Source organism: Gossypium arboreum, chromosome 10, assembly GCF_025698485.1.
Source record: "Gossypium arboreum isolate Shixiya-1 chromosome 10, ASM2569848v2, whole genome shotgun sequence".
In the NCBI taxonomy this organism is placed as follows: domain Eukaryota; kingdom Viridiplantae; phylum Streptophyta; class Magnoliopsida; order Malvales; family Malvaceae; genus Gossypium; species Gossypium arboreum.
In genome coordinates, this window is record NC_069079.1 from 8,321,174 (window position 1) to 8,335,112 (window position 13,939).

A 13,939-nucleotide genomic window follows, 5' to 3' on the forward strand; every position below is an offset into this window, starting at 1 on the left:
AAATACCATTTTGTGAGGGAGGCAGAGTTCTCAAAGGAGATCAACTTGGTCCATTGCTGCTCAAAAGTTCAATGGCAGACATTTTGACCAAGCCGTTAGCTGCCACCAGGTTCGAGTATTTGAAAAAGCAAATTGGAGTCTGCTGTCTTGTAGCCAAAGAGGAGTGCTAAATGTGGCAACAAACAGCAGTATGTTACTCGGATGAAATACAGTGGTTACAAATGTACGTATGTTGTCCAGATGAAGTACGTTTTTGTAACAAGCGACCTGTACATGATTTGACAGAAAACTTTTTTGACTGGATAAAGTTGGTCAAGTACTTTCCAGTTTTAGACAGGTCCTAGGTTATCATTAGGATGTATTTAATGTTTGTTCACTTTTACAAGTCAAAAATCTTGTTCTTCATATGTAATAGCTCTATATGTACATTTTACACTTGATGAATTAATTTAAGGAGAATAGCCAATTCTTGTTCTCTCAATTTCTCATCCCTTTTGCTTCTGTTTGTTTGGTTGCTTTCCTTGCAACTCTCATTTCTTTGAATCTCAAACTTATTTCATACTTAATCCGGAATTATTACTTTGTTGCTCTAGATTCAACAAAAGCTTCATATTTCATCCGGATGACTTTGTTCTGTTTTTCTTCCTGTGTGAAAAACCCAACAAGTAGTACCGAGGGATAATAGTGAAATTTTCGACAAATCCAGGATCCCATCTTTACCTACGATATTTATTTATATATGCATATTCTTATTTGTGTTTAGCTCTTCAAAATTAAAGATATAGTTTTATTTTGATCCTAGTGCAGAAAACTACCATAAGAAATTTGCTATACAACCATGTTTTCTCAAAACAACTAAAGGGAATAATAAAGTAAAGAAACAATGCTGCATGTACTTAAAAAGAATTTGTTCCTTTAAGATGATATATTATCTGACAAACGAAACTTTACATTTCCTAGCACAATTCTTCAAACTTTTTGCAAACTGAACTCATCATCTATGTTATATGATGCTTAATTGCTTATGCATAAGCAATATAAAGTTCAAAACAATATCTCAAATTCATAAAATTAATGAACCTCAACCAAATAAAGACCAAACTAATTTTTTTTATGGCATTGTATTGTCTATTTACAAGCATGCTAACTTGAAGAAGAATTTCCTGAATAAATCCCTTTTATCTGGTCTGGAAATTGAGTGTCCTTATGCAGTAGGCAAACAAAGTGGCAAAAAATACTCCAAAGCCAACCAAAACTGCAGCAACTGGCCCCATGAAGTCTGAATCATAGCCGTACTGATCTTTAATATACGATTTAATAGTAGGGTCAGGAGAGACGCCAGGTACACTAATTTTGTCTTCAAGATCTCCATATTGTGACGCAATCAATCCGTAAATTGTCCATGCAACCGGGCAAATCCAGTAATACCAGATCCACCAACCAGGAATTCTCTGAAAATTCAAAGTAATGTGTTTGTATCAGCTTCGATCTTGGATGATTAAGAAGTGGTTAAAAATATAATTGCCTGTGAAAGAAGTAAACTTACTGGTCTTGGAATGAAGAAGCCGGAGAAAAGATTAAAGACTGAATAGAATGCTGCAGCAAATATAGATGATATTTGATGGTTTGGTGTGATCGAAACAGTCATCATTCCGTAGTATGTAAAGTAAAGGAAGGTGAAGAAGCTGACAAAGAAAAACCAGAAGTACTTTGCCACTGTCCATTGAAAGCCCACCATAGCATACACTATAAGTGTATAGTATACGGTTTGGCCAAATACGTAAGGTATTTCACAAAGCACCTGCATGTCGTGTAATTAAAATTTAATTAAACAACTTATGTTGGTCAACTTGGAGATTAAAGAGACCAAGTTATGCAAACTTTCATATGATAAGATAGCATCAATCTAAATGTAGGTGAATCCTCACCTGCGCAAGGGCATAAGGTAATGCAGAGTACATCCCAGCAGCTCTTTCACGATAGAACACTGTTCTTTCAATGGCTATGACTGGTTGAACTGTTGAGCAGTTATTGATTCCAACAAATATGACTGCAGCATACATTGCACCGATGATCATTGTAAGATCAGATGCTTTACTCCTGAGCCATGGAACAAAGACAAAAACTGTAAACAATCTAAAACCCTTTTGTTTAGTTGTTGCAAGCAAGAAAGGGTAAGAATTCAAACTACATAAGAGGGAAATAGCTACAGACCTGTCAGTGCCGATCTGCCAGAAAATAGAACCAACCAAGAGAGCAGTGACCAAAGTGAAGAAGTATCTGACAAGGTTATAATCTGGACTTCTCCAGTAAGTCCACCATTGTTTCCAAAAGCATGATTTGAATTGACCCAATGTAGTTTGTGAGTACTGAGTGGCAAAATAGAGGTCTTTAGCTCCTGGAGGTGGTGTGCTTAACTCATTTACTAACGCCTTGTTTCTCCTGCCCATAGATACATGTATTTAGCTCAAATCCAAAAGAAGAAAAGGTAAAAAATTGAATTAGTATTGGTATAGCTTATATCTTGACTTACTGATACAAGGAAGATGATTTGTAGTGTTCAGCAAAATCAATTCCGAGCCTAACTTCAGCTGCTATAGAGCTCACTTCTAACATCCATGTAGCTGGATTATACTTTTCCTTAATTTTGGGAACTCCAGGAATTGCCTGCAATTGATTACGAGGCAAGTCAGATAACTTTTTCTCTTCTTTTCTCTCCGCAAAATCAGTGTATCAAATATGGGAAATCTTGTTATAGTTTCATACCTCAAAATATTCGATGATCTTATGAGAATTTCGGCCTAATGGTCCGGAGTAAATCACCTGACCTCCTCTCTTCATTAGTAGCAATTCATCAAAGGCTTCAAAGATATCAATACTAGGCTGATGAATGGTGCAGACAACCGTTCTTCCAGTGTCCACGGTGTTTCTGACAGTCCTCATGACAATGGCTGCTGCCCTCGCATCAAGACCGGATGTCGGTTCATCCATGAAAATGATCGAGGGATTAGCAACAAGCTCTACTGCAATTGTTAACCTCTTTCTTTGCTCTGTTGACAACCCTGTGACTCCAGGCAACCCTACTATGGCATCCTTGAGATTGCTTAATTCTACTAGTTCCATTACTTCATCCACGAAAATCTGAAAGATAATAACAAATAATGTTTAGGGGCTAAAGTAAATAACTAACGCTAATCTTGATTTTCACTAACAACTATGCAAATCAAAGTTCTTACCATCTTTTCGTCGTTGCTGATTTCTTTTGGAAGTCGTAGGAATGCTGAGTAAATTAAGGATTCTCTGATAGTCACTTGTGGTGAGTGAATATCAGTTTGTTCACAGTATCCAGAAATTCTTGCAAAGGTTTCTTGTTTCTTTGGGAATCCGGATATTCTGATATCACCCTCAATATATCCACCGGTCTTTCTTCCTGCTAGAACATCCATCAATGTTGTCTTCCCTGCTCCACTGACTCCCATCAATGCAGTCAACACTCCAGGCCTAAATGCACCTGTTACTCCCCGAAGTAGTTGTAACCTATCCTCACCAACTCCTTGTGCCTTCATTTCCTGTTTAAATGCTTGATGTTTAAACTATGTCTCTGGTGCCAATTATAAGGCTTATGTATTGAATTTTACTTTTATTTTGGATAACAAGCATATTGATGAAGAAACAAGATTTGGAAAAGGGATCTTACAGGTGGCATATCAACGTAGTAATCGACAGTGTCAAAGGACATTGCTAGAGGAGTGAAGGGAAGAACCATTCCTCTCTTTGGGGCAACACCAGTGGCTGCATCAACTTGGGAATCATTCCTGCTCATTCCGTGGGAATCAGCTCGACTGCTCATTCTTCGGATTTCCATTTCTACTGAAAGTTTTCATTTGATGTTAATAACATTATAATCAATATTGAAGACACAGGTAAAGGAGAAAATAAGAGCTGCATGTTTCTTACCTGCATTGCTTGCATCTGCAGAGAATGAATATTTACTTGATTCTGGTCTCATTAACCTTGGTTCTTCATTAGAATCCACATTATTAGCCTCTAGCTCTTCCACTGTTTCCTCCGAAATTATAGCCTGCGGCTTTCCAAGGGCTGTATTGCCAACACCAACAAAACATAGAACATTAGCTACCTAAAAGAAGATACTGATAGTCAAGAAAGAGATTGCATTAGCCCATGGAATGTTTAAACTTACGGCTTAAGTATATAAGCGCAAAGGTGAAGAGAATGTTGAAGAGCACTGCGAACCCTAGAAGAGCACCTGCACCAATCCAATACCAGTTTTCATCGTTTGGGACATCAAAGCTATCAAGCACTTGTACCCCCAGGCTAGTCGAACTGTTTGAAACCTGCATTGTAGACAAAGTTTCAGCTTGTAACTTGCTTTTTATTTGAAATGAAAATATATATGTACTTTTAATATTTTCCACCAATTGATATCTTTGACTTGTGTTACTGAACAAGCAAAACTGAATAACATACCTGTCTATTCATCCACCTTGACGCAAACATTTCATTCACAGTAAAGGCATTGAAACCGTAAGTCAAAGGTGAAATCCAGTGAGCCCACTCCCACCAACTTGGAATTTCACCTGTCAAAATAAATACCCTATATTAGTGAACTTTTTATTAATCTACAAAATGAAGAAATTTTCTAATGTAAAGGCTTATTCTTTTATGGTTTTATTCTTACGTTTAGGAATGATGAAACCTCCCAGCAAGAACACGAGGAGAAGTGTAAGAACCCCACCAGTGTTAGCTATGATCATTGTTCTGCATAATCCGGCAATGAGCCGAAATAGACCAGATGCCATTTGTTGTACTGAAAACACCAACAGGAAGTTTTTGAAAAACCTGGCAATAGTTTTAAGAGTTGGCAAGTTAATACTAATTTCATCATGTACTACTTTAACTTGTTGTTCAAGTAAGAAAAAGAACTCTGTCAGTGAGAAGACATGTAAATAAATTGCTACAATTCAATTTACCTGCTGGCCTCAGGTGCATATCCTACAGTGTAATAAGTTACAGCCATCCAAGCAACTGTTTCCAAAATAGATATCGGAACCCGGAGCAAGAAAGTGGGCAGAGTGAAAGTCCAGACAGGGTGGAATAAGAGGTCTCTTTGCTTGTAGAACACTGGAAGCCTACTAATCATAAGCGAGAGCTCAGCGAAGCCATTGAACATGTTGATGATCATTCCAAACAGAAGTGAGCCAATATAGAGTTGCGCATCGTTCAAATCCCTCCGGTGCATTTCAGTTCTCAAAAAGACAGTAGACGAGATGAATGCCACGATGATAATTTGGACCGTCTTAAACACATAAATAAAAGAATTCCTTTTGATCAATAGCCATTCTTTGTCCCAACAGGCCTTAAGAAGCTCCATTTTGGACATAGAGTATTTCTGGAAGGCCAATGCCGCTCGGTGGCCTCTTGACTTGTCGAAAGGCACAGCTAGCTCACTCTGTAGCTGCATTCCGACATGGAAGTGCTTGAACCTGTTTGCAAATTCAGTTACTGTAATGTATCTGTATGGCTTTCTTTTGTCCGCCCAATATTGTTCTTGGTCCTTCTTTGAGGTAACCTGTCACAGTTTCACTAGCTTGTCACCTTATGTTGCACAAATTGTTTATGTTGTGACTAAACTAAACCACAATTTGCTATTTACTAAAGAGTCGAAAACTCAAGACCATCAGCGATGCAATGGTTCGTGTTTAGGGTCTAAGGTTACCTCTTGCAAAAAGTCAGCAGTTCCTTTCCTCTCGGGACATTTGAAACCACAGCTCTCAAAGAACTCAACAACGTGTTCTCGTGGACCTTGATAGACAATTTGACCCTCAGATAAGAGGATGATATCATCAAAGAGATCGTAAGTCTCTGGAGCAGGCTGCAATAGTGACATCAAGATTGTGCCCTCTGTTAGGTGCACAACCTGCTGCAAGCACTTCACTATCTGGTATGTCGTGGAACTATCAAGACCCGTTGATATTTCATCCATGAATAGTGTCTTGGTGGGACCAACAATCATCTCCCCTATAGTTAAATCAAAATTTTAACGTTATTACAATAAATCTTGAATCAGGACAAAACCCAGGCTCCTTTTAGTATCAAATATTATGGCTTAGTTTTCAATATTATTGAAACCCTCAAGATGAGATAAACATCATAAGATAATGGATTAGAAAAACTAAGTAGGTTTAGGGACTAAAATGAAGAATAATCAACCTGTTGTTACTCTTTTCTTTTGACCTCCGGAAATTCCACGCTGCATCTCGTCTCCAACGATGATATCCTTGCATATGTCGAGCCCCAATATCTGATCAATTCAACAATAGGGACCACAATGACGTTAGAAAAGTTAATCTACTCTTTGTTTTTTCTGCCATTGTAGGTCCACATTCTGTACTTTTTAATTCCAAGGTTTACTGCTTCAGATTAATTTTAACCGTATAGTGATTTGGCAGAATCATTTTCCTCTCATTTTTTAACACTAGGAAAGTGATTGTTTTGTATTAAGGCAAATTCTTTTCTTCGGTGACCCAAAAAAGTTTGGAATTTCATGATTCTTTTTACATTGAATTTACTTACTTTGAGTGTGTAATCAGTGATAAGGCTGCTTTCAACTCCTTCCACTGAAGTTGCCTGAAAAATTCAAACGTTCAAAAGCACGTGATGATGTGGAAATTTGAAATGACAAATCTTTGCTTTATGTAAGAATATTGTGGAATTTATGTTATTGTCCAAACCTTCATGAAAAGGTCTACATCAGCTTCTGGGAAAATCCCTGCATCTTTTTCCCTTCTAGCAAGCTCACTTAACAGATCTTCAAAAAAATTAATAATAATTTTTCAGTAAATCATTAGCCAAAGCATAAACACTTGGTACTTAATTATGAACAAATTGTGTTAAACATATATATATATATATACCGTATCGTGTCCCAACACCCTGACATCTTGCTGAGAAATCCAAGGTTTCTTTCACAGTCATTTCTCCAACATGAACATCATTTTGACTGATATATGCGGATGTCTTTCTAGCAACAAATTCCTTTAGTTTATATCCGTTGTATGTGACTTCTCCTTTAACCTGTTTCATACATTAACAGAAACATCAGGTTGTGTTTACTGTTAACTAATACCAAACTTTATAATTAACACACCAACATAACATAAAAATACTATATAAAACACAAATTATTAACGCAATAATTTTTAAACGAATATATTTGATTAGACTGTAACTTACCCTTAAGCTTGGGTCCAACTTATCGGCCAATGCCAGCAAAAGGGTTGTTTTCCCAGAAGAGGGTGGGCCTAGTAAGAGTGTCATCCTACAAATATATATATAGAGAGAGGTAAAGACAAAATGTAATGACAAACTAAATTATTATATCGTGACAAGAAGAAAGTTGCAGGTACCTTGATGGTTTAATAATCCCAGAAGCATCTTTAAGAATTGTGAGGTTTGCTTTCTTGGCAAAACTGATTCCAAGGAGCCCAAGAGCCGATTCTGCAAGGTTTCTAGCAGAGTTTACAAGAGTTGGAAGAGCTCTGCTGCCAACGTAGCAGTCGGCTTCAATCGTCAGATGGTTGAATCTAACTTCTACTGTTGGAAGTGTAATCCCAACCCTGTCATCCCAACAAATTGCGTAATCAATTAACAGAAAACACTTAAAACATTATTAAATTTATATACGATACCAAGATTTTAAATTTATATTTGTAAATGAAGAAAGATGGAAACTTACTTATCGATCCTGTTTCTGAACTTCTTCAAGAATTTCTCATTATCTTCCTCAGCAACCTTGAAGAGCATGTCGATGAATTTTTGTCTGTCGTTCATGTCAAGGTTTCTAACATCAACCTCTCTATGTTCCATCTTGTTGCCAATGATTTCATGATCCACAAAGGACTGCATGATGCTTGTCCTCAGCCTATCATATGTGGGTAGTCTCTCGATAGCAGCCCATTTTAGAGCTTCTTCATCATCTTCCACACGGCTACTTCTTCTGGAACCTGAAAACACATCTTCCATGTTCCAACTACTCCTACTTAAGCTCCTCCCTATGCTGCTATGCCCCGTTCTTCTGCTGGGATTTCGACTTCGAACTCTTTCTAAACCATCCATATTTTTGCCTTCTTCTTCTTATTATTATTATTTTTTTTTTTTTTTACTTTTTCCTCCCACTAATTCTTGAACCCAAAAGAAAAATGTTCTCACCCTCTATTTCAATGTAGACAAGTGTTGGTTCCTTTCTTTTGGGGGGTAGGGAGCAGATAAAGAAGTGTAAGTTCAATAGAGATTGAAGGAGAATATATATATACAGGCAGTGCGAGTCATTGACGGAGTGAAAAATAAAAAAGGGGCAGCCAGCTTGGTGGCTGAAAGGTTGGCTATTTGGCCTTTTGTTGAAGGAAAACTAGGGAATTCAAATATGAGGGGCTTGTTGGATTCTTTGAAAGTCAATAGCGGTTCTTCTCTTGCAACATTTAACAATTCATACCTCATCTTAGACCAAGTACATTTCATTTTTCATATCACCATAATATTATTCGCCAACCATCACAAGACCTTGCATATTCCCTTCTTTCCATTTTTTTTTATTATTATTAAATGATTATTAAATTTGGGAATACTGTGCAAGCTGGGCTGAGTATAATATGAGATTGGACCAAAACAAATTATCAAGTTTAGGTCGCCGCCTTACCTCATCCGTGAACAACTATTAAGTTTATATCTAAAATGAAATGATAAATCATTTTAAAACTAAGTAAATTTATTTTTTTGCAAAATATAATTTTTAAATATGTAATATATAAAAGTAATATAGCATAAAATCGGACCATTCGAATTAATAATCATTAGATGTAGTGATAAATAATATTTTAAAATAAGATTGGTGATAAAATCGATGATATCATTAATTTTTATTCCGATCAATATGATTGATTTGACTAATCTTTCAGTCTGATTCCATCAATTTGTATCGATTCGTGAGTCAATCAATTTAATTTTATATTTCAAATTAATATGTGATCCAATTTGATTCTGAAAATAATAAATTCTTAATTTAAACGTCAAACAAAACATTATTAAGTCTAAAATATTAATAAATCGAAACATAAAATATGAATTCTTTCTAAAAAACATCTTCTATTTGGAAGATTCCATGGACTTTTCTAAATGGATATAAGACATTTAATACACGTTTGAGGTAGCAGAAACAAATTGTATTGAGAAAAGATTGGCTTCCGAGAAGTCGCACCAATCGGATACATTTAGTTCAATATCCGTATCGTTTTCAAGGACTGTGGAATGAGAAGAAATAGTGGTTAAAAATTAGGTGAAATTATGTTATTAATCCCTATATTCTATGTAAATTATAAATTTATAAATATAATTTTTCTATTCTAATTTGGTCACATTTAGTTACTCCTTTTCAAATTTTAATATTACAGTCCTAATCCAAATAGTATTAATTAATTTTATTAAATTAAATTTTACTATTGATCCTATAAATTGTAAATTTAATCTATATTCTCTAATCTATTCTTTTTAAAATTTTAAACTTGAATCAGTTAACTAAAAGAATTTGGGTTTTGTGGGTATTAAATTGAAATATGCCACAACCTAGGAGGCGGCTATGACAAAATTACAATATATAATTTCTTACATAAATTGATTCATAACAAAAATCTTGACTTATTGACATTTTTCCTAACCATTGGATTCATGTGTACCAGCTACTGGTCGTTACTGCCTTTGGCTCGCCGGCTCAACTGCAAGTTGTCATTCTTTTTGCCTTCAACTGTATCAACTCCACTTTTTTGTTGAATTGGCTTCATTTTATAAATATTAAAGATTAAAATTATTGAATTGTTTAAATTTAGGATTAAATAGATAGAATGTATAAATATTAGAGGCTAAATCTGTTATTAAGCCAATAAAATATAAAACTCACGGTGAAAATAGAAGTTGTCAAACAGTTGAGTGACTATTCTACCCAAACTTAATTAAATTCAAAGCGGCATCTGATTTAATAATAGTTTGTAGGCTACAGCTACTTGTTGCTCCTATTATATAACTATTTTTTGACGCATTAAAAGCTATTAGAATTTAATAAACAAAAGGTATTAGAATATTAATTTTTTGTTTTAGTCGTTTTCCGGCTTCTAGAATGTAGAATTTTCTTTTTAACTTTGTTGAATTTTACAATTATTTGATTAATTTCTTTAGTCTTGACTGTTCGTTGTTTGTATTAACAGAACAATTTTTTTTAGTTTTTATGTTAGGCTTTTATTTTACATATATTTTTATTTGATCGTTAGTTTGTAACGATTAATTTTGGTGATAATTGATTATAATGATAATGTTTGTTAATCGTCGTTAGTTAAAATATTATGTTTTTTCTTTATTATTTTAATAAAAACAATAAAAATATTAAATAAACAAACAGATTAATATTAAGTAATAATTGAAATAATTTATTCTTGTCGATAGCAAGACGTGAACAGCTTATCTGACGGCTCGAGAGCCCTAGATATCATCTTGTGGTTTTAATTTTAAGGTTGTGCTTGCTAAAATGATTTAAAAAATGAAACATAAAAATTTAAAGAGAGAAAAATTAGAAAGGTAAAAATATTTTTTTTTTATAAATATGTTTTGTAGAAAATATGAAAAAATTGAAGGAAAAGTTAATTTTATTTCTATACATTATTTTGCATAGTTGAAAAATGAAAAGAAAGAAAAATAAAACATTAAAAATGCATATTTTAAACACACTCAAAATTTATTTTTTTCCATTCTTTCATTTCTCTACTTTTCTACCCAATCAAACATACTCTAAGACTTTGCTTGGTAGAGTAAAAAGAAAATTAAAAAGAATAAAATTTGAAAAGATAAAAAATGAAAAATATATTTTTATTTTCATAGGTATGCTTGGTAGGAATGAAGGAAAAATGAAAAGAAAAAATAATTTTCTTTCCATCCACTGCTTAGTAAAGTTGGAAAATAAAAGGAAAAAAAAAACAAAATATTTGAAAATACATAACTTTGAACTAACATACGCATCTCTTTCATTTTCTCTACTCTCATCATTCCAATTTACAATGATTGATTTTTATGCATTAGGATGGAAAATGACCATTCCTCCTATTTTCTTTCCTCTCACTTCTTCACTCCTTCCTCCCATCTCTCCATTTTTCCATCCAACCAAGCATACTATAAGTGACAAATGAGGATTGGAGTTATATTTGATCTCCTCTCTAAATCATATCCAATATTGTTTGAATTGAATTGAATTAAAGCAACATATTTTATATATCCTAGAAGGCATGAATATAATTAAAAACTTTCATACACATATCATATCTTTAAAGAAAAATATTTTTAGATTTTTAAAATTTTATATAATTTAGAAAATTGTCTTGAATGAATTGGGACAACCACATGTCCAATTCATTTTGGACTTAACATTTAAATAGTTTTATTAAATTTTTATTATTTTTGAACTTTTGAATATCATTTAACAATTTTATAAAATTTAATAATGTTTTTAAAATATATAAAAATTTTAAAAATATATTTTTCAAATTTAAAAAATTAAATTCAAATAAACTTATACAAATAGTTCTTCAAGTTGATTCTAATAAAAAATTAAATATATTTTTTATCTTTTAAAAATTTAAGTTTTTTTTTTTGTTGACGTGACACTAACACATAAGTGAGATAAGAATCAAAGGGTTTTTTTTTATGAAATTCTCTTGTTGGATGGCTCAATTGAGTGTAAAAGATTACATGGGGCTTAATTGATATGTATTTTTTGAAATAGTTGGAGGGTTATTTGGATCCTTTTTCCTAAATAGACATAAAACTTGGAGGTTTGTATTATGAATTTTATTTTCACTACTCTTTTGGTGTTAAAGGCAAACTAAATTCTCTAAAATAGACAATTATAAACCATATAAATTAACTACGCGTTTAGGTTGAATAGTTTTTCAATTGAATTTATATAATAAAATCAAGGTGTAATAAAATGAATGTATTAAGTTAGTATAATTTTATGAAAAAATTAAACTCTTGACCATATAAAAATAAAAATTTTATATCAATGACAATTTAATAAAATTTTCTTTTAAATATTTTTATATTCCGTAAACCAAACACAAATAACAAAATCTTACATTCCTCTTATAATCTTAAATTTCCTTAACCTTATTAGATCAAATAACAAATTATTTCTTTTGTTAAAAACTTCATCTATTTCTATTATTAAATATTAATGTGGTATGTCAAATATACCACATGCTGAAATGATAATATTTAAACAAATTTAAAAATCCTAAAAGTAATTTTTTAATAATTATTAGAGAAAATCACCAAAATAATTATAAAAAGATATAAAATATAGAAAATTATTTAAGAACTATAAGATGTTATAAAACTTAATAAAAACAACGTCTAGTATAAATTTAGACAAATAATGTTTATGCTCAAATAAACCTAGACAAATATTTATCCATATTCATTTTAGAGTGATTATTTAAATAATTATAAAATTAGATTTTTCATAATTTATTTTTGTAAGTTTTAAAATTTATTTAGTTTTACGAAATTTTTAAAAATTTAAACATTTATTGATGTGAGATTACCGCATTTCACGCGATGCATTGCTATCCAGTCATAACAATTTTACTGTGAGTTTGACTAATTTATACAATCTATACAATGCCTTTAATGCTATCCCTAAACAACCTCATTCTAGAATTAAGAAATTTGAGCAATCAATTTAACACCAGTTTAGCAATGTCATTTTTTTTTTTTAAAAATCACGATATGGTCATACCAATTTTATTGCGAGTTGCCTATTTTGTACAATTTATACAACACCTTTAAACCTATCCCTAAACAACCTCATTCTAGAATTTCTTATTTCAGCAATGGATTTAACACCAGTTTCGCAATGTCAGTTTTTTTTAAGTCATTTTAGATTTTTAGTTAGGTTGGCTCGTTTTGACAAATGGGAGATATATTCTCTTTTATTCTATGAAATTCAATGGAAAAGAATTGTTTGTGTAATATTTATATTTTCTTTAATATGATGCTTATGCTTTTTTTTATGTGTGTTTTTAAAATTTTGTAAGTATATATATCTTGTTGAAAAATATGAAATTGGTTTTTAAGTCCACTTTTCTGTTTTGGTGATGCATAAGTGATCATTTTCATATTTGAATTATTGGCAATTTATTGAACGGTTTGGTTGGATTGTGCTAATTATTTGGAGAATATCTTATTGAAGGTCATATTACTTAGGGAACTTATATTGAAGATTATACTAAATTAAATCACCCAAGACAATCCATTGCAACTTGAACATTTGGATTGAATTGAAAGTCTGTGATTAATTGCCAAGAGTCTACAATTATTTTATTCTCTACTATTATATTGTAAATTGTTTATTGTATTATTATTTTAATGGGGTTGTTATAAATCTTCTATGTTAACAAGTCTCATGCATAAATCTATTTTAAGGGAGAGACTTATATAGGTTTTTGTTCTCAAAGTTTTTAGCACTTACCTTATTCAAGTAAGAAACACTAAGAGTGCAGGTTTATGGTAAAACCACTTGTGTTAAGGTTTTACTTGCCGTGTGGTGAGAGTATCGATTTTCAAGGTTAGGAAATGTGGAGAATTATCACGGATGTGTGATAGTCACTTGTTGTAACTATTGAAGAGAGTGAATATTTCTCACTAAGTTACAAGGAAACTAAACTACGTAAACAATCCCAATGTATTTGATTTGTTTTTATGTTTCCAGACATAGTGTCAAAGAAGTGTTCACTTTCCTATCACTCCTTTCAAGCGTTTATATATGTTTGTATTATTATTTTTCATGTGTTCAAGATATTAAACTATTCAAATAATATATAAA

General features: G+C 32.4%; 1 protein-coding gene across 2 annotated transcripts; it reads right to left on the reverse strand.

Moving 5' to 3' along the window:
• Positions 1–906: 906 nt before the first annotated feature.
• LOC108483166 (ABC transporter G family member 35-like) lies at positions 907–8,537 on the reverse strand. Of its 2 annotated transcripts, none has more exons than XM_017786402.2 (21): positions 7,757–8,537; positions 7,428–7,637; positions 7,255–7,339; positions 6,936–7,095; positions 6,753–6,829; positions 6,595–6,648; positions 6,232–6,322; positions 5,738–6,039; positions 4,992–5,590; positions 4,700–4,860; positions 4,489–4,598; positions 4,202–4,355; positions 3,958–4,098; positions 3,698–3,867; positions 3,237–3,569; positions 2,767–3,141; positions 2,534–2,667; positions 2,215–2,442; positions 1,929–2,100; positions 1,547–1,801; positions 907–1,451 (listed from the first exon to the last, which is right to left on the reverse strand). In XM_017786402.2, exons 1-21 carry the CDS (start codon positions 8,134–8,136, stop codon positions 1,179–1,181), a joined length of 4,464 nt encoding a protein of 1,487 aa, XP_017641891.2. In that variant the 5' UTR covers positions 8,137–8,537; the 3' UTR covers positions 907–1,178. The 2 variants fall into 2 exon arrangements, with proteins under 2 accessions (XP_017641891.2, XP_017641890.2); XM_017786401.2 differs by having other exon boundaries at positions 3,698–3,870.
• Positions 8,538–13,939: the final 5,402 nt, after the last annotated feature.

Coding starts and splice junctions, on each gene's coding strand:
- LOC108483166 (XM_017786401.2), bottom strand. CDS start 8,136: ATGGATGGTTTAGAAAGAGTTCGAAGTCGAAATCCCAGCAGAAGAACG. Junction 4,599..4,699: donor AGGTTTCATCATTCCTAAAC/GTAAGAATAAAA, acceptor TTATTTTGACAG/GTGAAATTCCAAGTTGGTGG. Junction 1,452..1,546: donor GCTTCTTCATTCCAAGACCA/GTAAGTTTACTT, acceptor TTGAATTTTCAG/AGAATTCCTGGTTGGTGGAT.